The following is a 27462-nucleotide window of genomic DNA, read 5'->3' as shown; positions in this document are numbered from 1 at the left end:
GAGAATTGGGTTTCTTTTTTCACATTACTGTCTTAAAGGTAAGTCCTGTTATTATCTATTTTGGCAAATTAGGTTTTAAAAAATTATTACTATGCCATTAGGCATGTAGATATTTGATATTGATCCTATCTTATAGGTATTGATACCTTTAGGCATAACATAATTTTCTTGTTTATTTTCCTTAATGCTTTGTAATTTGCATTCATCATTGTCAGATATAAAGCATTACTAGTGTAGATTTTCTTCAGTTACTTGAATTTTGGTTCATCCTTTCATCTTAATCTGTAAGCATTTTTCTACTTTAGGAGTGTTTTCTTGGATAGCATAAACTTGTTTGTGTTTTGCAGCCCATTCAATAGCCATTTTTCTTTTTGTAGGGGAATCCAATGTCCTTACAATCAAGATTATAATTCTTAAATTTGATTGATCTCCTAATAAATTCTGTTAGATTTGATTTCTAAGAAGTGAATACAATCTTTCTTCTTTTTCTTCTTCTTTTTTTTTAAAGACAATTAGGGTTAAGTGACTTGCCCAGGGTCACACAGCTAGTAAGTGTCAAGTGTCTGGTCTGAGGCCGGATTTGAACTCAGGTCCTCCTGACTCCAGGGCCAGTGCTCTATCCACTGCACCACCTAGCTACCCTTCAGTCTTTCTTATTTAACTACATAGGCACTCCCAACACCAAATGGTTTATACTGTTATTTCAATCAGTTTTTTAAAAATCTAAGTCCTCTTTCTTGTTTGAGCCTGGAATGTCCCTTTGTCATTGCAGATCTTCCCTCCCTTCTTTAATTCCTCTACTTTCCCCCTTGTTTATTTATGACACCCCAAATCATATTATTTTCCTATGTGTTCCCTCTTTTCTTTTTTATGCAAATTTAAAAAATTAATAAGCACTAATTTTCTTTTCCTTACACCTTTCTCCCAATTGAAAAAAAAATAGAAAAACAAAACTCTTAGAACAAATATGCGTAGTCAAGCAAAACAAATTCTGCCATTGGTCAATCTAAAATGTATGTCTGATTTTATCTCGAGTGTATCTCTTCTCCTGGGAGGTGGGTAGCATGTTTCATCATTCCTCCTTTGTTACTGTGGTTTGTCATGGCTTTGAGCACCAGTTTTAAGTCTTTCTGAGTTGTCTGTTTTTATGTTGCTGTTGCTGAAGTTGTTGTTATTGTATAAATTATTATCCTAGTTCTGCTCATTTTATTCAACATCAGTTCACACAGATCTTCCCAGGGTTCTTTGAAGCCATCCCTTTCATTATTTCTTATGGCCAAATAGAATTTTGTTACATAAACATACCATAATTTTTTCAGCATTTCTCCAATTAATGGAAATCCCTTAGTTTACAATTCTTTGATAATATTTTGATACTAAATAAAAAAAAGAGTTGCTGTAACTATCTTTGTATATGTAAGTCCTTTTCTTCTTTCTTTAATCTTTTTCTTGGGTGGAGCCCTAGTAATGATTTGCTAGGTCAAAAGGCATGCACAATTTAGTAACTTTTGTGACCTAATTATGAATTGCTTTTTAGCATGGCTGGTTAATTTGTAGCTCTGCCAACAGTGCTTTAATGTGCCCATTTTCTTGCAGTCACTCCAGCATTTATCATTTTTGACAATCTGATGTGTGTAGGCAGAAGCTTAGAGTTCCTTTAATTTGAATTTCTCCAATTATTAGTGAGTTGTAATATTTTTCGTATGGTTTATATTTCTTTTTTTTTGAAAACTGCCTGTTTATATCTTTTGACCATTTATCGATAGTGAAATCACTCTTATTCTTATAAATTTGAGTCAGTTCCTTATGTATCTTGGAAATGAAGCCTTCATTAGAAAAACTTGCTATATGTCTTCCCTCCCTTCTCTTCTCAAGCGTTTTTGTGCAACTTAATTATCAGTCCAAATGAGTCTGCTATTAAAATAAAACCCTCCTATGGTGATAGCACTGAGATAGTAATAGTTAGTAATAACACTCAACTCCTAAGGTAATTGTGGGGGTAAAATGAGAAAATATTTGTAAAGTGGTTTGTAAACCTTAAAGTGCTTTAGAAACGCTATTATTGTTGTTTTTATTCACAGATGTGATCAATAATTTTAGTACTTAGCTTCATGATACAGCTCTGGCTTTGGGATATTCTTTAGAGCTGTTACTTCTCCATCTAATTACTTTGCTTTTATTTTGAACATATTTTGATTTCCTTACATCTGTCCATGTGCTGAAGTTTAAAGAGTGTTGCAAGGTCTTCTCAAAAGAATTCACAGACTCGGACCATCTCCAACCCAAGGAAAGGCATTTATTCAGAGTTACGCCCATCAGAAAGTAGACAGGCATCCAAGAAGGAACCAGATGTTAACAATACAAGATAGGGGTTTTTATAGAGCAGAAAATACCACCAAATATCCTGGATCTGGTTCAAGCCACAATCCCCTGGTTACAAAAACATACACAAAGGCAAAGTAGAACTGTGCATGCTGCTACCCATAATGCATACAGAAAAGCCCACTGGGCAGGGGGCATTAGTATATGGTAATGATCATAAGTTCACTTAAAGGACAGTCTGCTGTTACTGCTAAGGGGACTACTTAGGGACAGTGCCTTCTGTGATTTAGTGGTGAGCATTCTGTCTGGGTAATGGGTAAAACATTGGGTAAAACATTTATCTTGGGCAGGAGGGATGCCTCACTGTTGCTGACACAATTGTTACTAACATTGCTACCACCATCACATGTTGAAGGAATTATTACATTTTTGTCTTTGTATTTCCAGCGCTCGTTTTTGCATATTAAAAGTCGTCTCTGGATTGGTTCTCCCACCACAATTCTTTGAACTCATATGAACTCTTCAGTGATTATTTTTTGTCCTAAAAATAGTCAACCAACCATCATTTATGAAGTGCTGAGACACTATGATGGGCCCCTGAACATACATATTGTAAAAATGAGATAATTCTGCTCTCAAGGAGCTTATATTCAACTTTGGGATACAATCTGGTCAAAGATAAGGAAATACTGAATACATGCAGAATAAGTGTACCTTGATGAAGTGGGGGGTAGGCGCTAGCAAATGGGGTAATGAGGAAAGGCTTCCAGAAGGCAGTACTGTTTGAAGTGAGCCTTGAAGGGAACAAGGGATTCTAAGAACCAGTAGTATGGAGGGAATGGGGAAAGCCTGTACAAAGGTGGGAGCTGGAATGTCATGGCAGTGGTGAAATCCCACCCTGTGACAGACAGGGGAAAGATGCACAGCCTGGGTGAGCACTGGGTGGACAAGTTGTCCCAGAAATGTCTTGCTGATAAGTGAGACTTTTTGAAATGCTAGCAGAGATACCACCATCTTACTAGGAGTAACTGGGCTAGGACTTTAGAGAAACTCCTCCATACCAGAGGGGAAAAGAGGCAGGTCTCTGCTTCCTTCCCATAGGATGAGATTGGGGAGATAGACCAGCCAGCTGCAACTTTTGGAAAGTCCTCAGAATCTGGATTGGCAGGCAGTGTCATTAGAGAAGTGAGAACGCAGGATTCTTTTTTTTTCTTAATAGTACTTTATTTTTTCCCCCAAATTACATGTAAAGATAGTTTTCAACATTCATTTTTAAAAACTTTGAGTTCCAAATTTTTCTCTCTCCCTCTCTTCCCTCTTCCCTCCCCAAGACAGCAAGCAATTTGATATAAGAGCACAGGCTTCTTGTTACACTTCAGCAAAAGGGTGAGGAGCAAAAGCTTTGCTTTAGGCTTAAAATTACCCCGTCAAGATCTGAAAATACAAGCATAGTCCTTATGAGATAGCTCAGAATTCACACTAACTTAAGGATGGGCCTTAGTATTTTTAAATTGGTAGGAACCTTTCTTTATAGGAGAGTATCAACCTATGTTGATATAATTAGACAGAAGTTCAAGAACTAAACTCCCATGTTTTTCACTTTTAATCCATGAGTCATCTTTACACACAGATTTAAGACAAATATCTTTTAATGGCATAATATCCGGAAGTAGTTTATTCCATTTCCTATTGTTCTAGGAGGCACCAAGTTTCTAACCCCAGTCCTGATCTATAGAAAGTCCTGAGAGGATGATACTGCAGCAAAGAAGGATGTCTCCTTGGATTTCCATTCCCCTTTCATCCAGTAGGATCTCGAAACAACAGGACACAGTGAATGCGGAAATACAGAAGTGCAAAAACAATTGGTTAGCCATATGTTTCTGGACATGGCCAATTTGGGTTTTTGTTTTCCTTACCTATACATTTTTTGTTACAAAGGTTTTGTTTTTGTTTCCTTTTCAATTGAGTGGGAAGGAGAGAAAATGAATTCTTTTTATTAGAAATAAAATAAAATAAAAATTACATTAAAAAGTAATCTTTAAGTGGTCTGTACAGCCCCTGTTCTCTGTTTTCATTTCTGGTCTATCTCCAGCAAATATTGCCACCTGAAGGGGAACAGCAAATGCCTTGGACCTAACTTGGTTTTCTGACTTTAACAATGGAGGAAAGAATCAAAGGCCCTTTTCATCCTCTTTCCGCTGATGTTTCTCTGCATAGATCAATAATACATCATAGAAGAATGTGGTTTGGGGGAACTTCCTAGTACCTATGTTGTTTTGAAGAACATCTCTAACACGCCGCCTAGGTCTCAGAACATAATAACATTCCAGGGAGAATGGAACAATGTGGAAGGAAGCCTCAGGACCCTATGAGTAGAAGCAATGTCCTGCCTCCTTTTGCCATTGAATTTCGGATGTCATGCCCTTCCCACTGCGTGGTGATGCTCCTGGGTCACTGTCACTGAGGCACAAGTGATGCTTTTTCTCTGAATCCTGGGAATGACGCCTCTGCCCTCTCTACACAGTTTCCCTTGTGACAAAGGGCTCACATTTGGATAGCTGGCTCAGTCTAGAGTCACCGTGTGTAACTGGGCGCCAGAGGAAGCCAGACATGGCAGCATGGAAAGAGGACTGGACTGAGACCTGGCTTCTTCCACCGGTAGCTATCTGTGTGCCTTTGGGTGGCTTACTGAATCTCTTTGGGTGCAAGTTTCATCTTCACTTAGTAAAAATATTAGCAACTCATGTACACATTAAGGTTTTCAAAGATTTTTCTTTACCCTGTGAAGTAGATAGAATTTGTACTCTCCCCATTTTCCTAATGATGAAATTTAGGCCCAGAGACATTATAATGACTTGTCCACATCACATAGCCAGGAAATGTTTAAGCCAGGATTTGAACCCAGATCTTCTGTTTCTCTCTTCAACACTTTTTCTACTACAACTCACTTCATGCAAAATAAAGGAATTAGACTATATGATCTGAGAGGTTTGAAATGGTAAGATTCCAATTAGTCCATAAGACGCAATATGGCACAGTGGCTTGAGGGCAGATCTTGGAATCAGAAAGACCTGGGTTCAAGTCATTGGCTCTAAGCAGATGATTCTCAGACCTTCTTCTCCAGCCCTAACCTCTCTTCACACCTGCAGTCTTGAATCTCCAATTGTCTATTGAGCAAATATTTTTTTTGGGGGGCAATTGGGGTTAAGTGACTTGCCCAGGGTCACACAGCTAGTAAGTGTCAAGTGTTTGGTTAGAGGCCAGATTTGAACTCAGGTCCTCCTGACTCCAGGGCCAGTGCTCTATCCACTGCTCCACCTTGCTGCCCCTCCAGTTGCCTATTGGGCACTTCAAATTGGATATCCTGGGCATTTTAACACATCCCAAACTGAACTCAGTATCTTTCCTTCCAAATTTCCCTCCTCTTCCCAACTTCTCTATTACTGTTGAGGATACCATCATCCTTTTGGTTCCCCAGGCTTGTACGTGTAGACATCACCCTTGCCTCCTCTCCCTCCCATCAACCTCCTCCATCCAATCTGTTGCCAAATCCTGTCAATTCTACCTTTGTGACACTTCTTGTATATTCTTGCCCTCATCACCTCTTGCCTGGACTGTTGCAATAGCCTCTGGTTGACCTGCCTTCATCCAGTATTTTCCCACACTGGTCCATTCTCCTTTCAGCTATCAAAGTGATATTCACAAAATGCAGGTCTGATCATATCACTTCTCTATTCAATAAACCCTAATGGCGTCCTATCACCTCTAGGATCAAATGGAAAATCCTCTGGCATTTAAAGGATTACATAACCTGTCCCCTTCCTACCTTGCTAGTCTTCTTATACTGTGTTCCCTCCCACATACTCTATAGTCCAGAAACTCTGGCTTCTTTGTTGTTCCTCTTATAAGACATCCCATCTCCCAATGCTACGATTTTTCACTGGTTGTCCTCCAACTCTGGAGTTCTCTTTTCTCATCTCTTCCTCCTGGCTTCCCTGGCTCCCTTCAAATTAAAATTCCCAGCTAAAATCTCACTGTCTGAAAGAAGCCTTTCTGGGACGCCTTTAATGCTAATGCCTTCCCTCTGAGATTAAAGGATTCTTTGCTGCCTTGGACACATTCTAGCTATGTGATCGTGGGCAAACCATTTAACTAACCACTCAGTGGCCTAAGCAACACAATATAAGTTACTGATGAGTCAGTAAGCTGTGTGTCTGTGCCACTCTAGAGATTCCCTAAAATGATGAAATCAGTAGACCTGGACCAAAAAAAAAATAGCTTGCTTCCATTGGGATGGAAGCCATCACCATGGCTTAGCCATAAACTCAATAACATGGATGTCAACTGATTTTGGTAAACCTATGTAGCCCACAGGAAGGCTTTCCATGGATGCTGTAGGTCCCTTGCATAAAATAACGAATAGATGGGACTGCATAAGATTTGGAGAAAAGAGTTCTTAAGATAGGGCCACAGTTCTTTCCAAAAGGTAAGATGTTTTTGTTACAATGAGAAATATGAATTATTATCTTACTTTTTTATATTTAGGGACTTTCCTTATAAAAGCCCAATCTGCTTTGTTTGATAATCAACACCTCTCATTTTTTGGCCCTGACCTGTCCTTCCAATCATATTTTTTACCACCATCCTTCAGGTGTTCTATACTCCAACCAAATTTAACTACTTCTCATTTCCTGAATACATTCTACCCTTTGCTTTTTTGATTCCCTCTGTCTGGGATATACCCCTTCTCACCTCTTCTGGACAGCCTACCTATCCTTCATCCATGTATGTATGATTGAAAGATTCCCAGCACATTTCAGAAAAGACGAAACAAAAACTCTTTGAATGTGAACCCAGGGAATTCAGGCAGGAATCAAGATTCACTTCTCCATCCAATCTACTCTCCAATAAGTCTCCTGAGTAATGCATAAGTCTGCTCACATAACTTCTCTTCTCCTAAATCTTTGGCTCACTATTGCCTGCTGAATAAAGTCCATACTTCTCTGCCTGGCATTTAAGATCTTCCACAATCTAGTGCCACCCTACCTTTCCAATCCCCTCTCTCTGCACACAGCCTGCAAATAATTTCAGAGCTGAGACAATCCTAACATTGCACACTATAACATATTTAAATTGTAATTTCAACATGTTTACTTATACTTTTAGACTTGCAACACCACTATTAATAATATTAGGAACTTAAAGAGCATGTTTAATTTTGTTTTCATTTTTATTTACTCATTTGATCTTCTCAAGAACCTTCTGAAGTAGGTCAGATAGGTATTATTATGTCCACTTTATATTAAATGATGAAACTGAGGTACAGAGAGATGAAAGGACAGGCTTTGTTACATCACACGGCTAAGGAGTAGTGACGTTGGTGGTGGATGCCACATTGCCTGATTCCTTCCTCAGGGCCACCTTCTCCATCTATATCTAACTTTTGTGAGATGGGATTCCTCATTTTAACTGTGATATTTTTCCCCATGTAAATATTGGACACAAAGATGAACAAACAAAGCTCTCTCCATCTTCCTGATCAGAGAAGTTCAAACCCTTCATTAATTTTGACAAAAGGCAGGTTATGGGTTATCAGTGACTCCGCATCGATTTTCTTTTTCATGTAATCATCCACTAATAAAGGAATTTGGTCTCTGCTTTTATACTCTATGAAAGAAAAAAAAATAGACAATGATGGTGCTTGAACAATGAGGCCAACTCAATGAATCAGGTAAATTGCAATGTACCATTCAAGCAATGAACACAGAAATATCCATCACATATCAGTTGACAGCATTGTAAGAGTCTTCCTTCCATCTTCTCCAGACAACACAAGCAGCTAATTGATTGCCTAGGAGAAACAGTAGATGGAGTGCATGGGTCTCCTGGTCATGGTTTTCTATTCATATTCCTATGAATGTTCATTTTACTCCTCTTCTCAGAGACTTTGAATGGCTTCCTGTTACCTATTTATGTTAAAGATCAAATGTTTGAGCAGGTCATTCAAGGCCCTACACAGTTCTGGGTTTACTTCTCATTACTTAAGATCATAAATTATAGGGTGGTAGATTTGAGATCTGGAACAGACCAACTGAGTCCAATCTTCTCATTTTACAGATGAAGAAACTGAGACCAAAAGAAGTTAATGACTTGCCCAGGGTCATACAGTTCAGAAGTGTCTGAGGCAGGGTTTGTGAATCCAGTGTTCTATCCATCACATCACAGAGCCCTTAGACATCCACTCTGCCAAACTGGACCCCTCACTGTCCTTTCTTTTCATACTGTATTTTCTTACCCCATGTCTTTGTTCTATATGACTAGAAGGTCCTTATCATCCCCTGTTGTTGAAAATTTTTGCAATCCTCCAAGATCTAGCTCAGATAACATCTTTCCTTCATTCCACTTGGATATGGTCTTAGAAATTTTATATATATAGAAAGGGTTTGTGATGGAAAATTCTATCCACATCCAGAGAAAGAGCCAATGGATTCTGAATGAAGATTGAAACATATTATTTTCACTTTATTTTGTGTGTGTGTGTGTGCGCGTGTGTGCGTGTTTTTTTTGTCAGTCTATTTCTTCTTTCACAACATGACTAATATGGAAATATGTTTTACCATCATATAATCCTATATCATATAACCTATATCAAATCAATCATATAACCTCTATCAGATTGCTTACTGTTTTAGGGAAGGGGGAATGGAGGGAGGGAGAAAAATTTGGAACTCAAAATTAAAAAAAAAGAATGTTAAAATTGTTGTTACATGTAATTGAAAAATAAAATACTATTTAAAAAATTAGGGGTGTGTGTGTGTGTCTTCCAACATAGGAATAGAAACAGTTTAAATTCACTGAGTCCTTTATGATTTTGCTTACCTGTTTACCTTTTCATGCTTCTTTTGAGTCTTGTATTTGAATGTCAGATATTCTCTTCATCTCTGGCCTTTTTACCAGGAATCATTGGAATTCCTCTATTTAATTAAATATCCTTTTTTTTTTCCTCTGAAGGATTACACTCAGTTTTGATGGGTAGATTATTCTTGGTTAAGATCCTAACTTTTTTGCCCTCTGGAACAAATGTTTTAGATTGATTTGTTTGCTGATAACAGCCTGGGATGACAATGGGCTAGTTTTAAGTTGCATCCAGTATGAATCAATATTTATAAATCTGCTACTATAGCTGTAAAAATACCCTTTAGTTAGGGATATGCTCATTAATGTTGAATAACTGACTCTGCAAAAATGTACATAGGACACAATTTTAAGTTTAATCTGCATATTTAACATTTCCTGTATCACTTTCTTAAGCCTAGATAACAAAGTAATACAATGTCCTGATTTGTACAATTTACCAATTTCAGAGGTGTAAATACTTACGCTGAACATTTAGGAATCAGCTTTTGTGAGCTGGCTTGAGCTGGTTCCAGCACACCCCCCTACCTTTATAAGGGGAGTAGAAATACTTTCAACTTTCTCTGTACAAGTACCTAGTACATACCTGGTACATAGTAGATGCTTAATAAATGCTTATTATTTGACTAACCTATTGATTGACTTCATTCCTGTCTCTTATTCTATACATGTTAGCTTCTGTATATGTATTCCCAATGTTTTTGCAAAACTCAAACGGATTTGTTAGAGTTAAAACCGCTGGTCATTTCAAGTTTTCTTCCTACCTCCTAACAAGCACCCTTTCAGGGTCTGGCCAGACACTAGCTTCAATGGGTCTAAAGGGAGGTGGGATTTTACTGGTGATACTCCAAGAATAACACAGACCCCATAACTCAGGTTACAGGATTCCAGAGCAGCAACCTAGGGTTAACAATACAGTTGTGAATCTTTCAGTCATATTTCTGGGTCACATAGGGTTTCTACCATGAGAACCAGTAGAATTAATGCCTAATTTAAGTATAGGTCATATTCATTTGAGCCATATGAGTTAGAGTAGACCATAAGTTTCCATTTCTTGATTGGGGTAATGTGTCAAACGAGGTGGTTTGTCTTGGGCCATCTCCTGTCACCTTCCTTCCCTTCTCCTGTGCTTTATCCCTCATTCTAATTATGCTGAAGAAAATATATCTTTAAATAGAGTATGTTTTCATTTTTCTGTATCCAAATTTGCTTGAGGCATATGATGTAATATTTATTGTAGTTTATGCCTCTCATGTCTATCCCCTCTTTACCCTTTCTTCTACTTCTCTTCCTTCCCTCTACTACTTTTTCCATTTGCTTGTTTGGTTTCTTTCTCCATTTCACATCTCTCCATTCCCATCCCTTTAGTATTCTTTCCTTCTTTCTTCTGTTACATTTCTTGCTCTCAAGAGTAGGGATCAGGAAGAGAGGGAAAGAGAAGCCAAGATATGGAGACTTACAGAGAGAAAAAGTGATAGTGATGGAAATAGAGAAGAAAATAAAAGAACATGAGAAAGGGAGAGAGAGAGAGAGAGAGAGAGAGAGAGAGAGAGAGAGAGAGAGAGAGAGAGAGAGAGAGAGAGAGAGAGAGAGAGACTGAGAGATTTTTGTTGTAGTCCAGGCTATTTGAGCATGTCCAGTTTGCCTTCCATTGATTGGCTGTCTGTGTCTAAAACTGGTGAGACTGAAATGTTCCTTCTCTTTTCCATCATCTTTTCATCTACACTCTTCAGTTACCCTTATGTTTTGTGCCCGACATGGGTGCCATAAACTGAACTGGTAAGAGGTAAAGGCAAATCCTTCCCCTGTTCCCTCTCTTTGACCCTGGCTCCAAGAAGCGGTCCAGGTGGTATTTGTTTCTGTTCTGTTGTTTGTCCTCAATTTCAGGTGCTGGAGGTGATCCTCATGGAACTGCGAGTGAGTCATGGTGACCTTGGAGCCAGGATGGCAGGTGGGGTAACGTAGCCAGCCAGCCACGCATGGAAACCCTGACAAACCAGGGTGCCTAGGACTCAAGCCTTAGTGAGGTTTTGAACTTAGAACTGGGACTTTGCTCTCTGGGAACTGAATTAAGCTATGAACTAATCCTCTTGCCCTCCACAGAGACTGAAGGTGTGCAGAGGGGGAAAGGGATTATACCTCTCATTTCGGGGAGGGGGAAGAGGCTGGAGGTCTATGCTCTTCCTCCTTTTGAGGTCCTCCTTACATTGCATCTGTGTATAGTGTAATGCTGTATCAGTGGATACAGTGCATGGCTACAATGATTTAAAAACATTCCATTCACACAGAACACTGAAGGTAAGGTAACTCTCCATGTGTGTTAGTTATCTTTTTTCTTTTAAGTTCTTTTTGGTAAAGTTAAACTAGTTTAATATGTGGCTACTTGCTGACGTAAAACACCTTCTGTCTGTGCCCACAGATAACATACCGTCATCTCGATAGTGCCAATAGCCTCAAAGGTAAAGTCAGCACCGAGCCCAGTCATTTCCACCACCACCTGCTGGATGGGCTTCGTGAAGTTTTGAGGATTAAGGCAATCAGTGACCCCAAGAGCTTTAGCCCTGGCCAATTTCCCTTCATTGATGTCAATGCCAATGATCCTGGCAGCACCGGCTGCTCTGCACCCCAGAACAACTGCAGAGCGAACACCTCCAAGCCCGAAGACCACACAGGTGGAACCGGGGGTAACCTGTGCATGAAGAGTACAAAATTCCTCGTGAGATTTCGGTGCTGAGCGTGCCTGCATCATCAGAACAGAAAAAAGCTGCTTCGCTGTCTGCCCGAGTCTTTACAAGGCTACTTGCTCGACCATTTTGATTGGTTCAGGCATGTCTTGGCATCGATTAGGGAAAGCCTCATTCACCAGACTGCTTGTCTACACATTCTCACCTGTGCTGTGTTAACAGCAGCTCCATAGCCTGTGGGGAATCCACAGGCTAATACGCAGACTTTCTCCAGGGGTGCAGCATCATCAATTTTTGCCACTGATATCTCATGCATCACGGTGTATTCAGTCAATGTGCTTGTTCTAAATAAGTTATGCACTTTCCTCCCTCTGCATGTAAATCTGGTGGTACCATCAAGCATCAATCCAACAGGAGAAATGGCGCTAGTCCATGGAGACAGACAGACAGAGGTCCACACAAAGAGACATGAGATCCATCAGCTCTGGGTAAAGACATAAGCAGAATTAGTGATAGGAAAGCACTTACTCTTCCTTCAGGCAACAGTTGCCCTTGGCATGCAAACAGGAATCACATTTTCGGCATTGAGGTATAGGGAGCGTTAAGACTTTATCTCCTAAGGGAGGAAAACAGAAGAAAATCATTATCACTATGAGTGGAGAGAAAAATTTTATATCATCAAAATAAAATGTGGAGATAATCCAGCACATTGTGTACATTGGATTTCATAAAAAATAACTCACAAAGTTGGAATGAAAGCTTGTCACATAACTAGCATTAACAATGCAGATGGGCTTTGCTAGAATGAAGCAATTTTCCTCTTGACCTGGGCCATGTAAATGACTATATGAATGTAAGAGAAGCTGTTGGCTTTATGGACATCAATTCTCTGGCATTTTAAGCCTTACAAAGCCACTACATGCTCAAGAATGATGACAGTACGTGTCTTACCCTCCCTGAAAAACTTTCAAGCTAGAGGCTAATGGCTTCGAGCACCCTCTTTTCTACTACTTGCTAATGAAGTTAAAAAAAACTATATAAACAGATGTTTAGTGTCTTATACAATCCTGTTTTTTGTTCTTATATGTATATCAACATATTTGTGTTTATTGATATTGTTAAGTTTAGAATAAAAAAAACATTTAAAAGTTAAAAAAATTGAAGTGATCTTGTTATCTCTCTATTTGTACCCTTCACTTTATTCAGTCTTGTGTCCCCCGATTGCTTTCCTTAAAATCACTCCTAGACCCTCACTCTCTAATCTTCAGTCTTTCCTCATCCACTGGCTTGTTTCCTACTAAACATGGCTACATCTTCCCCATCTTTAATAAGCCCTTGCTTGACTCTACCATCTCCTCAAACCGTTCTTTACCTTTCTGTCCTTTCACAGACAAACTCAAAAGTTGTTTATATTCTTTGGCCTCCACTTCCTTTCTATGTTGCTCACTTTTCAACTCCTTACGATTTGGCTCCCAAACTCATCACTTAGCTGAACCTGCCTCCCCTGAATTGTTCCCTTATTAGCCCAATCCAATGACTTGTTCTTAAACCTTATCTTTCTTGACATGTCTGCAGCATTTAATGCTACTTGTCAGTGTCTCTTTCTGAATATTGTGCCTTCTCTTCTCTTGTGGAAGACAATCTCCAGGAGACAAACCATGCTGGAAGCTGGTAAGCTTGGTAAATGCCTGGTGGTGCCTTCTAGTGAGAGTACAACTAAACAGTCCTGAGTTCTGGTCTTTCATCAGTAGAAGCTCATAAGGTGGATTTATGAGTGAGAAGCCTAAAGGAGAGCACTGCCTGCTCCCTATTTGAAGCTGGAATTGACCTTCCATGATTTGATTTGGGACGAAGGGATGTATGAACAAAAGAGAGAAGTCAGTGGGATGGAGACCCCGGGCCCTGAGATTTGACAGGGATAGAACCAACCGATGGGTAATGTTAAAACATTGACTCTCAACCGCAGAGGGGTAGAGCTGAGGGGTACCAGCCATTCTAAAAGCCAAGATCAGGTGCAGAGAGCTAGGAGGACATCCTGGAAAGCCCTCTGGTGCTGGAACAGGGAGGACCTGGAAAACTCTCTTGCCTTTTCCTGAAGGTGGTCACCAGATGTTGGCTGGACAGGGTGGCACTAATCAAGGTTTCACTCATAGGAGATGACAGTTCTGCTAGGAAATCTCTACTTCTTCTCTTTTGCTTCAAGTGCATGCATTTGATTTTGTTTTGACCTTTTAATACCAGGTAAGTCTCAAGGGCTTTCCCTCCATGGGGCATATGGGGAAGGGAAGGGAACAAGCAATGATTAAGCACTTACCTATATTGCAGGCACTGTGCTAAGCACTTGACAAATTTTATCTCTTCACATCAAACCTGTGATATAGGTCTATTATCCTTCCCATTTTGCAATTGAGGAAACTGAGGCAGGCAAAGGTTAAGTGGCTTGCTCAGTCACATAGCTAATGTCTGAAACTGGATTAGAACTCCGGTATTCCTGACTCTGGGTCTAGCACTCTATCCACGGCTACCTTTATGTGTTTCCTGACTGTCCACAGTCTTGCCAAGGCATCCAGAAGGGGGAATTGCAGAGGCTGCTATGATCTGGGTGCCAGCCCCCACTTTTACGGTTCAAATCCAAGGCCCATTTAAAATCCTCTGTCATGTTTTCCACCATTTTTCACCTATACAGCCACAGACAGATTTCCCTTTGCCAGGTTCTGTTTGAGGGGAACAGTCTTTGCGTCTCAAGAAATTACATTTAGCTTGGTACTAGTCAAGATATATTTTTTGAGTGTGACACCAAAGTTGAGAGACACTTTTTACACTTGGGGAGTTTTACAATTCAGCAGAGGACACTGCAATCCGAATAATCTCACTAAGTCTCCTCCTGATCTAAATCTTATATCTACTTATACTTATGTTAATCTAATTCAAAATTTCCTTCTTTTTTGCAGAGAATTTGATCATTTTTGTAGGAGGGTGGAAAGGAGGAGCTTTTGACATCAAACATCATTTTGACTCCCAGCTTCACCTGGTTTCACACTGCTCACTCCTTCTCCAATGCTTTCTACTACCCCAGCTCCTTTGTGTCCCAAAATTGCAGGTAAAGGTACAGGAAATGTTCCATCTAGGATGTGATTTTCTGAGCCACAGATTCCTGAAGATATAACCTGCATGACAATTAAATGATATCAAATACAGTAGAATGTTTTCTTCCTATAATATTAGAGATTCATTGAAACCTAGCATAGTGTATGCTTGCATAATACACTTAAAAAACAACAGAAGTTCAAAGTTTCTCATATATCATCCTCTTTCTTCTTTTATGTATATCAGAATGTTTGTTTGTAAAACTGGAGAGTCAGGGGCAGCTAGGTGATGCAGTGAATAGAGGGCTGGCCCTGGATTCAGGACTGAAATTCAAATTTGGCCTCAGCTGTGTGATTCTGGGCAAGTCATTTAACCCTAATTGCCTCCAAAAAAAAAAAAAAAAACAAAAACCAAAACCAAACAATAAAAATCATGGAGGAGTCCAGAGAAGTGAATTCATAGGTTTTTGCATTTGGTGTGGGCAAAAGCTATGATAGCAACTCACATTTAAAGAGTGTTTTTAATATTTCCTGAGTACTTACTTCACAACAACCTTGTGATATCTTTAGTGAAATTATTTACCTCCTTGTTTTTTTTTATATTTTTTTTTTAGGCAATTGGGGTTAAGTGACTTGCCCAGGGTCACATAGCTAGTAAGTGTCAAGTGTTTGGTCTGAGGCTGGATTTGAACTCAGGTCCTCCTGACTTCAGGGCCAGTTCTCTATCCACTGCGCCACCTAGCTGCCCCACCCTCCTTGTTTTTACAGGTAAGGAAAAAGAGGCTCTGAGGGATTGCTTGGCACAGCTCTGTGGGCTGTTGGGGGCAGAATTCCCATTCAGGTCTCTCTTGACTCCATCCCTGCCCTGCAGTCTTTATTGTCGTATTTCTTCTTTAATATTTGGTGTAAGAAGGGTGGCCGGCTGGATTTAAATTCTACGTATGTGAATTCATTGATTATATTTGTGATGTTATTTATTCAAACCTAGAACCACAATGTTTCATCTTTTCAGTTTTCCCAAGGAAATCTGAACACATGAGGAGGGTTGAATAGTTTTTTCTGGTTGTTTGCATACGTATGTACAAATACACATGCATACACACACATATATAATTTGTATACTTATAGAAATACACACTATGGCAAGTGATATTAAACATATTTTAGGCTTTGGTCCTCCATTGGTGAGGAGCAACAAGGAAATGTGCAGCTGTGCTAGCACCTCCAGGTCTGAGGGTTCCACTATTCCTTTTTGCATTGCAAATTATATTGTCAGTGATGGCATCCAGGCAGTTGCCTCCTGACTTTGCTGCCCTACAATATCCATCACCTGTTCTTTATGTTATTCTCAGATAATTGTTTTCAGTCTTGGTTAAGGTAAGATCAAGGAAGGCTGGAAAAGCACATAGTTTTTTTTTTTAAAATCCCATAAATTAACCCATTTATGGTTGGACTGTGGGCTACAGATTTTACAGGTTTTTCAATTCCTTCAGTCTTCTGGTGGCAGATTTGACTGTGACTGCAGAGGTGGTATTGTAGGTCCATGCAGCACAGCTACTTTCTTCATACAGGATCCACAATGTCAAATACCTACAGTCCGTCTCTTCATTTTGGTCTTGCCACAGAAGGAGCAGGTATACTTGGCATGCTGGCTAATTTCAATTTTCTTCACCATTTTTCTGAGGGATGCACCATAATGTGTTCCCTATTTACCAACAATTCCGACCTTCTTGGTATGTTTAGCCATGTTGCCAGTTGCTGAAAGCACATAGTTCTAAAGAGTACCAACAAAACTGCATTTGAAAATTCCACATATTCTGTTCTGGTTGTGGTGAATTTCCTGTATTTTCTCCAGTCTATTGGTTGACACTCTTAGCTTGATCAGACAGATCTAACCTAATGCACAGTATGGCTGATAAAACAGGTTACACACTCCACCCAGTGTTGTTGTTATTGAATCGTGTCTGACTCTTCATGACCCCATTGGATTTTCTTGGCAACAGTACTGGAGCTGATATGGTTTGGGGTTGCTGGGAACCCTGAAATAGGGCTCTTAGTGAACCTGCCTGCTACTATTGCTGTTACAATAAACCTTGTTACTTGACTGGAAGACGGTTTGAGTGGGTGAATTCATTCCAGGCAGATGCTGCCCTGTACCCTGACATTTTGGGGTTCCCAGCAACCCCAAACCATAACACTTTGGTGGCCCATATGGGGAATTGCCTGAACCCCTGAAGCTCTTCTCTAGTCAAGACTAAAAATGATGGAGTGATGGGACCTGGAGCACTAAAAGGAAAAGACCATGTCTTTGAAAGCAGCCTAGTCACAGAATTTCCCCATATATTTCAGCAGTCCAGACCACTGGAGCCTCACTCAAGGCAACTGGCCCTGCCCAGCCCACCTAGATTACCTCATTAGCTTACTTGACATTCCTTTCACTATCTCACTTGGACCACTCCAGACTATTTGCATATACCGCCACTTCTTAATCCCATCCAGATTCATTTCATTGTCCTTTTTTGTATATAAGCATCATTGTCACTCCCATTAGGCTATAGGTTCACTAGAAACCCTTTCCCAGTACTATTGGCCTTACAATAAATTTGCCACTTGACTGGAAGATGGTTTGAGGGTGTGAATTTGTTCCAGGTGAATCCATCTTGTACCCTGACATTTCAGGGTTCTCAGCAACCCCAAACTGCATCAGAACAGTTTGCCATTTTCTTCTCCAGCTCATTTTACAGATGAGAAAACAGGAGGCAAACAGGGTTAAGTGATTTGCCCAAGGTCATACAACTAGTAAGTGTCTGAGATCTGACTTGAACTCAGGTCTTCCTGACTCCAGGTCTGGCAATTTATTCATTGCACCATCTAGCTGCCCTGCCTGACTCATGCTAGGTGCTTAATAAATACTTGTTGGATGACTGACAGTACAAGGCTAAAAGTATAGCTCATGGGACCCTATGAACATGTTTACCTTTTGTAGTCAGCCAGAGCATACAATTTTTTTTTTTAGTGAGGCAATTGGAGTTAAGTGACTTGCCCAGAGTCACACAGCTAGGAAGTATTATGTGTCTGAGGCCGGATTTGAACTCAGGTCCTCCTAAATCCAGGGCTGGTGCTCTATCCACTGCGCCATCTAGCTGCCCCAAGAGCATACAATTGAACAGCAAACAGAATGAGTCTAATTTCTCTTTCATGGGAAGTACCTTCAAATACCTGAAATCAGCTATTCTGCCATTACCCCCCCCCAAAACCCACAATCTTTTCTTCTCCAAGCTAAATATCCCCAATTCCTTCCACTGATCCTCACATGACATGAACTCAAGGGCTTTTACCATGCTATTCTCCTGCCCTGTTGCTGTTCAAGTTATCGGTGCCATTCCTGAATTTTGCCAGCCCAAAATTGAACGTTATTCCAAACATGACCAGACCAGGGCAGGGTACTCTTATTTCATTTCCATGATTATGGACATTCTGACTCTTATTGCAGCCTAAGATTGAATTAGATTTTTTCAGCTGCCATATCACATTGTTTGAATCATATTGAGCTTGAGGTCCATTGAAACCCCCAGGTCTTTTTCATATAAATTACTTTCTAGCTTTGTTAACTCCATCTTGTATTTCTGAAATTGATTTTTTGAACTCACCTGTAGGTCTTTACATTTATACCTATTAAATTAAAAAATTGGGGATTGAAGCTCAGTGTTCTAGTTTATCAGGATCTCTTAGCATTTTCATTCTGTCACTCAGTGTGTTAAGTATCACTCCTATTGTTGTGTCATCTGAAAATCTGATAAGTATGCTGTTTATACCTTCATTCAAGTCATTGGTCAAACCTGGGCATTCCAATAGAGACCTTCTTCTAAACTGATACTGAACGATTATGGCTACTATAATGGGACTGTATATGACTTTTCCCTAGGAATTCATAAGGGAGGATTTATAAGAGGGAGGAAAGATATAGGATTAATAGGATCAAGTGAGGTTTTTTTTTTTTAAGAATAAGGGAAATGCAGGCATGTTTGTAGGCAGCAGTTGGGGAGCGACTGATGATTAGTGAAAGAATGAGGATGACAGAGGGGGCAATCTGCTGGAGAAGAGGGGTGCAATGGGGTTAAGGGCATATGTATGGAAGTTTGACTTGGTGAGAGAAGGGTTACTTCAGGAGAGACGAGGATGAAGGAAAAGATAGTGGGAGAAGACAAAGTTTTGAGGAGGCATGAAATGGTTTGGAATAGTCATTGTGGTGGGTAGAGTGAATTAAGGAGGATTGCCTTTCTGTAGTGAGCACTCAGTTGAGATTATCTAGCACATATTTGTGGCGCACCCAGTGAGCAGTTTTATCATTTCTACGGCACCATTTAGCAGCACGTGAATAGAAGCTGAGGTAGAGGATAGTGGAAGTAATCCAAGATTGGGTCTTCATGAAGTTGGTGGAGGATTTATGGGAGAAGACAGGCAAGATTGCATAGGACAAGAAGACACAGATGGATTATAATTGCTACGTTTGGAGGGAGAACCCACATGGATGATTTCTCAGGTTCATATGCTGAAGTGTACCAGGAAGAAGAATTTATATTACATTTCTGAGAAATTGGCCCCAAAATCTCTTTTAATGACTTAATAATGATTAATTATTGTCCAAACCCTGTAGATCAGGTCTTCTTAACCTTTTTAGAATCATAAACCCCACTTTTGGCAGTCTGGTGAAGCTTATGGACCTCATCTCAGAATAACTTTTAATGAAGCAGCTGTTAATTGTAAAGTAAGTAGATACGTGTCTTTGAGAGTACCAATCTAATAGTTTTTGAGATCCATTTTTTACATTTTTGCATTGTTGCTGTTTTTTCTCCCAAAGAACAGTAGCTAATGATGATGATCATGGTAGAGCTCAAGGTTTTACAATAAAGTTGAAGAGATTTTTTTTTCAGAGAATAAAGACATCAGATTTGGAGCTCTTTACTATCTGTCACTGCCCTAGCTTTTCAGACTTTCCATTTCCTCCAAGGTTCAGTTCATGTGTCACCTTCTACAGGAAGCTTTTCCTCACCTCCATGGTTGTTGGGGTCCCATGTCTTTTACTTATCTGTATACATGTTGTATCTTCCCAGTTATGTGAAAGCTCCTTCAGGGCAGAGACTTTTCTATTTTTAAATGTCTTTTTATGTTCTCTAGTGCTTTGCACATAGAGGTGCTTAATAACATTTCTCAATTTGGATTGAATTGCACACAATATCTCTTTTGGTAGTGCCCTGGAAGATGGCCCTGGACTTCATGCTATGCATATGGTGGGAGGTGTGACTCCTGCCTGGCTGAAAGAATGCTGACCCCAACACTGTTTAATGATAAAGAACTTACATCAGTTGGTTACAGAAAGAGGACCTCAAGGGAGGCAATCTAAAGAGAGAAGACATGAACTCTTGAATGATGGGAAAACATACATACACAAGACTAAAACCTCTAAGTCCTCATTTCCTGAGACAGGGATTCCCATTGAGTTCTTAATCATTAGGAGATAATCATAAATAACAACTTTACCTTAATTCGAACCTCTCCAGCCTTTGGTGGATCAACTCCCACCTCCTCAATACACAAGGGAGCATTAATCGTCCAGGCAATGGCTGCCCTGCATGTGATAACCTGTAAAATTAATAAAATAGAATGAGATTCTGATATAAGCTGGAATTATGTTTGATATCCCCTTTACTAAAGGCATGCTGGCACTCTCTCTCTTGGTATCTTTTCAAACTGAGGATGGTTTTCTAACCTGCATATTTTGGACAAATAGAAAAATAAAGATGTGAAGGAAGGAAACAGGAAGTTGTGAAGTGCCTACTATGTATGAAGTACTGTACCAGATGCTTTACAAATATTCTCTCATTTGATCCTCACAACAACCCTAGGAGGTAGGTGCTATTATTATCCTCATTTTACACCTGAGGAAACTGAGGCAGGCAGAGGCTACCATGATTTGAATTCAGGTCTTTCTGACTCCAGGTCCATCACTCTATCCATTGTACAGTTGAAAGTAGCCGAGGTATGTGATTTAGAGCATAGATTCCTTTCCACACTTGCTGATGGAAGGATTTTGTGCAGGGTGCTGGTTTATCAGTTGGGTCCTCCATACATTTCCACAATTTTTGTGCATTGGAAAGAGTAAGAGGTGTGGAATCTGAAGCCCTGATTTCACACCCTGCCTCTACCATTTGTAAATTAGATTACCTTGAACAAGTCACTCACCTCTCTCAGGCTCAGTTCTTCTGGGAAATGGGAATACTAATCCCTGTTCCCCTGCCTCACAACAGGATAGTTGAGAGCCTCAAAGAAATAATGTGTGCAGAAATGTGTTTGTCAATTCTAATGTGCTATAAGAATGTGAATTGTTTCTTTCACTAAGTGTTCAAGGGAGCAGAATTGAGAATTGGGAGTCTAAACTTTTATAGGATGATTGCTAGTTCTCATGCCATTCCAAAATTGAGAAGATGGGAATTCATCACCCTATTACAATCATAAAAATATAATTGTTGTCTTTCAGTTGGACAAGTAATCCCCTAAAAATGCTCAGAATTTTATATTCCCTTCCTTTTGTTCAAGGGTGGGACCGTTTCTGATCCTTTTTCCCTTAGGGTCTCATTTTCTTGTAACAGTAAAGGTCATTCCCAAACTTATAATTACCGAACTTTTTTATGCCTAATAAATGTCTTAGTGACCCCTTGAAATAATAATATCTGGGAAAGTTTGGTGAGAATGGGTGGACCTGTGATTTTATCACTGTAAGCAATTCCCAGTGTTGAAATTCCTTCCACCAATGCTGATCAGCACCTTTCCTGCTATAGATTTAGAACTGGAAGGGACCTTTAGATGTCACCTAATCCAAACTTTTCATTTTACAGATGAGGAAAGTGAGGCCCAAAGTCCTGAAGGTAGTAAGTGACTGAGCCAGGATTTGACCCCAGGGCCCTCTGATTCTAAACCCAACACTCCTACTCTACCTTGCCCGAAGCCCTGAGAAATGAAGTGATTGTCCTTGGATCCCCCACTAGTATTATGGGAGGGCTTGTACCCAGGTTTTTCTAATTGCAGTCCTAGCTCTCTGGGTAGTATCTCGTGATATCAATACAAATTAGCCATGATTAGATTTAAAAGCATTATTCAAAGAATTTACCAAAGGGTTCTCCTAAATAGCAAGAGCTTTTATGGCAATAAAATGCATATTTTATAATAATTTGACTCACAAAAAATGATCAGGAATACATCAATGCATAAATAAGTCATTCTTGCATGTACAAGTAACATAATATGATTTTATGTGATAAAGTTTTTCAGTTAAGTAAACAACACACTTCTCTGTCCACTTTATCTATTAAACTGAACTATGAGAATACATTTCTAGAAATAAGCTATCTACTTACCTTGCCAACAGTTTCCATAGAAAACTTAGCTTGCTTCATCTTTCTACCTCAAAAGTAGCGAGAAAAATAGAAATCTTCTGAATGTCTTGCTGCGAGTAAATCATTCCCTGTATTTATAGTTCCTATAAACATCAGAGCTCTTTATTTATTGCACAATTGTATGCCAATTAAAGGAGTGGAAAAAATCAGGAGAGGAGGAGATGACACAGGAATGTAAGGAATGATAGAGGAGGTGCAAAGAAGTTAGAAAGAAAAGAGGAGAGGAAGAGAGGGATTTTCTAGCTTGAAAAGTAAGATAGTGTATCAGGGAGAATGCTAATGGAGAGAGAAAAAAATGAGGAAAAGTTTTTTAGATGGAACAAGAGAGACATTATTGAAAAGAACACTGGTTCTGGAGTTAGAAGACCTTGGTTCAAATCCCACCTCCATTACTCAATACTTGTATGACCTTAGGAAAGTCACTTCAAAGCCCTGTATCTCAGTTTCCTTTTCTGTAAAATAAGAGGATTGGGTTACGTGGCCTTGGTGGTTCCTAGTAGTTCTTGATCTATGATATGACATAATATGATATAAGATGGGATAAATAAAGAATATAATGGGGAAGGAAAGTGAATGTATAGAGAAACATTTATTAAACACTGTGTGCCAAGTGTCATGCTAAGTGCTAGAGATTCAATTCCAAATGTCCTCCTCTCATAGAACTTACATTCTTTTTTCTATATAGATTTTTTTGGGAGGTGTCTTTTGTTTTTGTGTAGTCTGCTTTCCTTCCTATATCCCTCCTTCTCTCCTCACCCAGAGAACCTTTGTTTGTCCTTCGTTTTTGAAAAGAACCATGACATCAGATAAGTGAAGCCATGACTTGTAAGTGAATTGGATTACATCGAGGGAGGACTTTGCAGTCACCAGCTCTCCTTTCCCCTCTGGAGCCATCTGGGCCCAGTAGCAAGATATAGATCAGAACAACTGGAGATGGCTAGAGAACCACCTTTTTTTGAAAAGGGAAAGAGAAAAAAAAGATTAGTAAAACCAATCAATACATAAAAAATTGGATGTTACGTGAAGTATTCCATGCTCGTGGACCTCATTTCTGAGTAGAGGTCAGCTGTTGTCTGAGAACTCTTCTTTGAGGCCAAGCTTTCTCATAATCTTACAACATTCACTTTTATTGTTCTTTCCATTTGCATTGTTGTCTTCATTATGTACCTTGTTTTTCTGGCTTCACTTCCTTTTGCACCAATTTATGTAAGTCCATGCTTTTTTGGTATTCATCATGTTTGTTATTTCTTACATCACAGTAATAGTCCATTCCATTCACGTACCATAATTTATTTAACCATTTCCCAGTCAATGGGCATCCTCTTTTTTTCTAGTGCACAAAATGTTGCTATAATTTTTTGGTGTAGATGGAGCCTTTCTTTTTGTTTGTGACCTCTACGTGGTGTATGCTTAGCAGCAGAATCTCTAGGTCAAATGATATGGGCGTTTGAGTCAACTTATTTGTGTTATTACAAGCTGCTTTCCATAATGGTTGTATCAGTTCACAGCTCCACCAAAAATGTGTTTGGATGTACCTGTCTTTTGACAACCCCTCCAACACGGACTATTTCTGTTTTCTTGTCACTTTTGCCAGTTTGCTGGTGTGAGGTGAAATCTCAGAGCTGTTTTAACATGCATTTCCCTTATAATTAGTTCTTTGGAGCATTATTTCTTTCATAAGGTTGTTAATAGTCTTCAGTACTTTTGAAAACTGTTTATGCTCTTATATGACATTTATTTGGGAATGGCCTTTGACCTTATATGTTTCAGTTATGTGTGTGTTTGTGTGTATATTCAAACTCTTATGAATGTTATTTGATACAGGGATTTTTTCCCAGTAGGCTGCTTCCCATCTTATCCAAAATTCATTAATTTTGTTTGTACAAAAGTTTTTTAATTTTATGAAATCGAAATTATCTATTTTATCTTTTATAAATTTTTTTTTAATCCCTTGTTTAAGAAGTCAATCCCTACCCTTACCTATGAAATGTAATATGGTCTGCTTTTGTCCCATATTTTTAAAAAGTATCATTAATATGCAGGTCACCTATCCCTTTTGAATCTAATGTGAAATATGGTATAACATGTTAGCCTGAGCCTGATTTCTGCCAGACTGCTTTCCAGTTTTCCCAACAGTTCTTAGCAAAGAAGGAGTTATTTCTTAGGCAATTTATGTTTTGGGGTTTATTGAACACTGAATTATTGAGTTCAATGATTTCTGAGTTTTCCTTTAGTCTATTTCATGGATTTATTTTTCTGTTTTTTAACCAGTACGGTTTTGTTTTCTTTGTTTGTTCTGGGTGTGCTCTTCTCTCTTCACTTAATTGTTTCATTATTTCCTTTGATAGTCTAGGTTTTTTGTTCCTCCAAATGAATTTTGTTATCTGCAAACTAATGTTGGTTGGTTAAATTAATTGGTGGCCATTTTTATCATATTGGTAGAGCTTAATCATGAGCTATTCTAGGTCATAGCAATTCTAGGCAGGGACGTGCAATCATAGAATTAGTCCAGAAGTTCTTTATCATGAGAGACTTTAGCCATACTGCTCACTTCACTTCTAGATCACTCATTGTCTTTCTCCATTAGAATGTAAGATCTTTGAAAGTAGGGATCAACCTGTTTGCTTTTCTATTCTGTGTACTTACCACAGTGTCTGGCATATAGTAGTAAGCGGTTAATAAATTGCTCTCTCTCTGTCTCTGTCTCTTTTTTTTTTTTGGCTAGGTAATGGGGTTAAGTGACTTGTTCAGGGTCACACAACTAGTAAATGCTCTCTTTCTCCTTCCCTTCTTCCCTTCCCCTTCTCTCTCTTTATGAGTCTAGAGTGAATCAATAAACATTTAATTAATTAATTTTGGGAGGCAATGGGGTGACTTGTCAAGGGTCACATAGCTAATAAATGTCTGAGGCTAGTTTTGCGCTCTGGTCCTCCAGACTCCAGAGTGGGTGCTCTATTCACTGAGCCAACTATCTACCCCTAAAAAGCATTTATTTTATTCTTTATTTTGCAAATTTTAAAATTTTGAACTTAAATACAAAATAAGAAAAGAAGAAACAAACTTAAATATTAAAACTTATATACAAAGTAAGAAAAGAAAAAAAAACATTGTCATATGCACAGCAGAACATAGGAGAGGATTCAAAATATAAAGCAATAAATTTCCATTTCAAGAAAGCCTGTATAAAAAAATACCACGTGTTCTAAGTCGTCTCTTTTCTTTGCTTCATTGTAGATTTTCTTTTGTTTTCTGCTGTGCACTTTTTAACTTTCTTCTTTCCCCCCCTTTCCCTCCTCCTCTTCCGCAAAAAGGCTACAGTTGTGTATATATGTATGTGTATATGTATATGTACACATTCATAGATATACACATATACATACACACAAACATACACATATATGCATACACTTATGTATACTTATATACATAGAGATCTATAATCATACACATATATATACATATACATTCATATTCATTTGTGTGAGACAGTACAATACTTGTTTGTCCTCTGTTTCTCTGAAGGTGGCTAACATCTTCCTTCATACATCCAGGTCTTTCCATATTTTTCTAAATCCACCAACCCATTTCCTACACTACAGCAATATTCCAACCTTATACTGTCTAGTTATTTTAAAGAGTCTAAAACAATATTGATTAATATAGCTGACATATAGTGCTGTTTCTCCATTTTTCTCTTTTTCTTAGATCTGTTTAACTTTGCCTGAGATCATGATTATTAACCCTGTTTTTTTCCCCCAATAGACTCTACTCCTGATCTTTATTTTATATTTGTGTGTGTCTTTTCTTATTCCTCCCAACTCCTCTGCTTTACTTTTACCCACTACCTTGCCCTTACTTAATCTATCCCCCATCCAAGGATTCCTCCCTTATCCTATCTCTTTCCCATTAATCTAAAGACCCTTATATACCCCCTTCCCTTATACTTTTCCCTTACCCTCTTATTTCTTTATAAGTTTAGAAGACTTTTATTCCCTTCTAAATGTATATATTGTTCTCTTTTTAACCCAAATCTGATGCAAGTAGGGTCCCCTCTAAAAATTCCTCCCTTATCTTCTCCCCCATCTTTATTCTTTTAACCTTTTATTTCTTTTTTTAAAAAAAATTATTTATATTTAGTTTTCAGCATTCACTTCCATAAGATTTTAAGTTCCAAATTTTCTCCCCATTTCTCCCCTCCCCCACCCAAGATGGCATGCAGTTTGATATAGGCTCTGCATATCCATTCATATTGAACCCATTTTCACATTAGTCATGTTGCAAAGAAGAATTAGAATGAATGGGGAAATCATAAGAAAGAAGAAATAAAGAAAAAGAGAGAGTGGGAGAAAGCAAACAATATGCTTCAATCTGCATTCAGACTCCGTAGTTCTTTTTCTGGAGTTGGACAGCATTTTCCATCATGAGTCCTTTGGAGTTATCTTGGATGCTTGCATTGCTAAGAAGACATGAATCAGTCAAAGTTAGTCATCGAACAACGTGACTGTTTTTGTGGGCAATGTTCTCCTGGTTCTGCTCATGTCACTCAGCATCAGTTCAAGTCTTTCCAGTTTTTTATCTGAGATCTGCCTGCTCATCATTTCTTATAGCACAATAGTATTCTATTATATTCATACACCACAGCTTGCTCAGCCATTCCCCAATGGATGGTCATCCTCTCAATTTCCAATTCTTTGCCACCACAAAAAAGAGCTGTTATAAATATTTTTGTACATGTGGGTCCTTTTCCCATGTCTATGATCTTTTTGGGAGATAGACCTAGAAGTGGTATGCACATTTTTAAAGCCCTTTCGGCATAGTTCCAAATTATTCTCCAGAATGGTTGGATCAGTTCATAACCCCACCAACAATGCATTGGTGTTCCAATTTTCCCACATCTTCTCCAGCGTTTATCATTTTCCTGTTTTATCATGTTGGCCAATCTGGTAGGTGGGATGTGGTACCTCAGAGTTGTTTTGATTTGCATTTCTCTAATCGATAGTG

General features: G+C 38.9%; 1 protein-coding gene and 1 pseudogene across 1 annotated transcript; both read right to left on the bottom strand.

Annotated features, from left to right (window-relative positions):
- Window positions 1–7861: 7861 nt before the first annotated feature.
- LOC110223061 (alcohol dehydrogenase 1-like) lies at window positions 7862–22461 on the bottom strand. The gene is made up of 8 exons (XM_021008385.1): window positions 22423–22461; window positions 20549–20650; window positions 14950–15088; window positions 12450–12537; window positions 12127–12346; window positions 11666–11926; window positions 10002–10137; window positions 7862–7989 (listed from the first exon to the last, which is right to left on the bottom strand). The coding sequence occupies exons 1-8, from the start codon at window positions 22459–22461 to the stop codon at window positions 7862–7864; spliced, it is 1113 nt and encodes a 370-aa protein (XP_020864044.1).
- Window positions 16477–16760, bottom strand: LOC110223054 (large ribosomal subunit protein eL43 pseudogene; annotated as a pseudogene).
- Window positions 22462–27462: the final 5001 nt, after the last annotated feature.

The sequence above is a fragment of the Phascolarctos cinereus genome, unplaced genomic scaffold, assembly GCF_003287225.1.
Source record: "Phascolarctos cinereus isolate Bilbo 61053 unplaced genomic scaffold, phaCin_HiC Scaffold_9;HRSCAF=440, whole genome shotgun sequence".
NCBI classification, from domain to species: Eukaryota; Metazoa; Chordata; class Mammalia; order Diprotodontia; family Phascolarctidae; genus Phascolarctos; species Phascolarctos cinereus.
Note: the sequence above shows the minus strand (reverse complement) of the source record. Positions and strands in the feature narration are given on the sequence as shown.

Coding starts and splice junctions, on each gene's coding strand:
- LOC110223061 (XM_021008385.1), bottom strand. CDS start 22,461: ATGAAGCAAGCTAAGTTTTCTATGGAAACTGTTGGCAAG. Junction 12,538..14,949: donor AGTGAGCAGTGTGAAACCAG/GTGAAGCTGGGA, acceptor TTCCTCCCTTAG/GAGATAAAGTCTTAACGCTC. Junction 7,990..10,001: donor GAAAGGGTGCTTGTTAGGAG/GTAGGAAGAAAA, acceptor TTTCTTTCATAG/AGTATAAAAGCAGAGACCAA.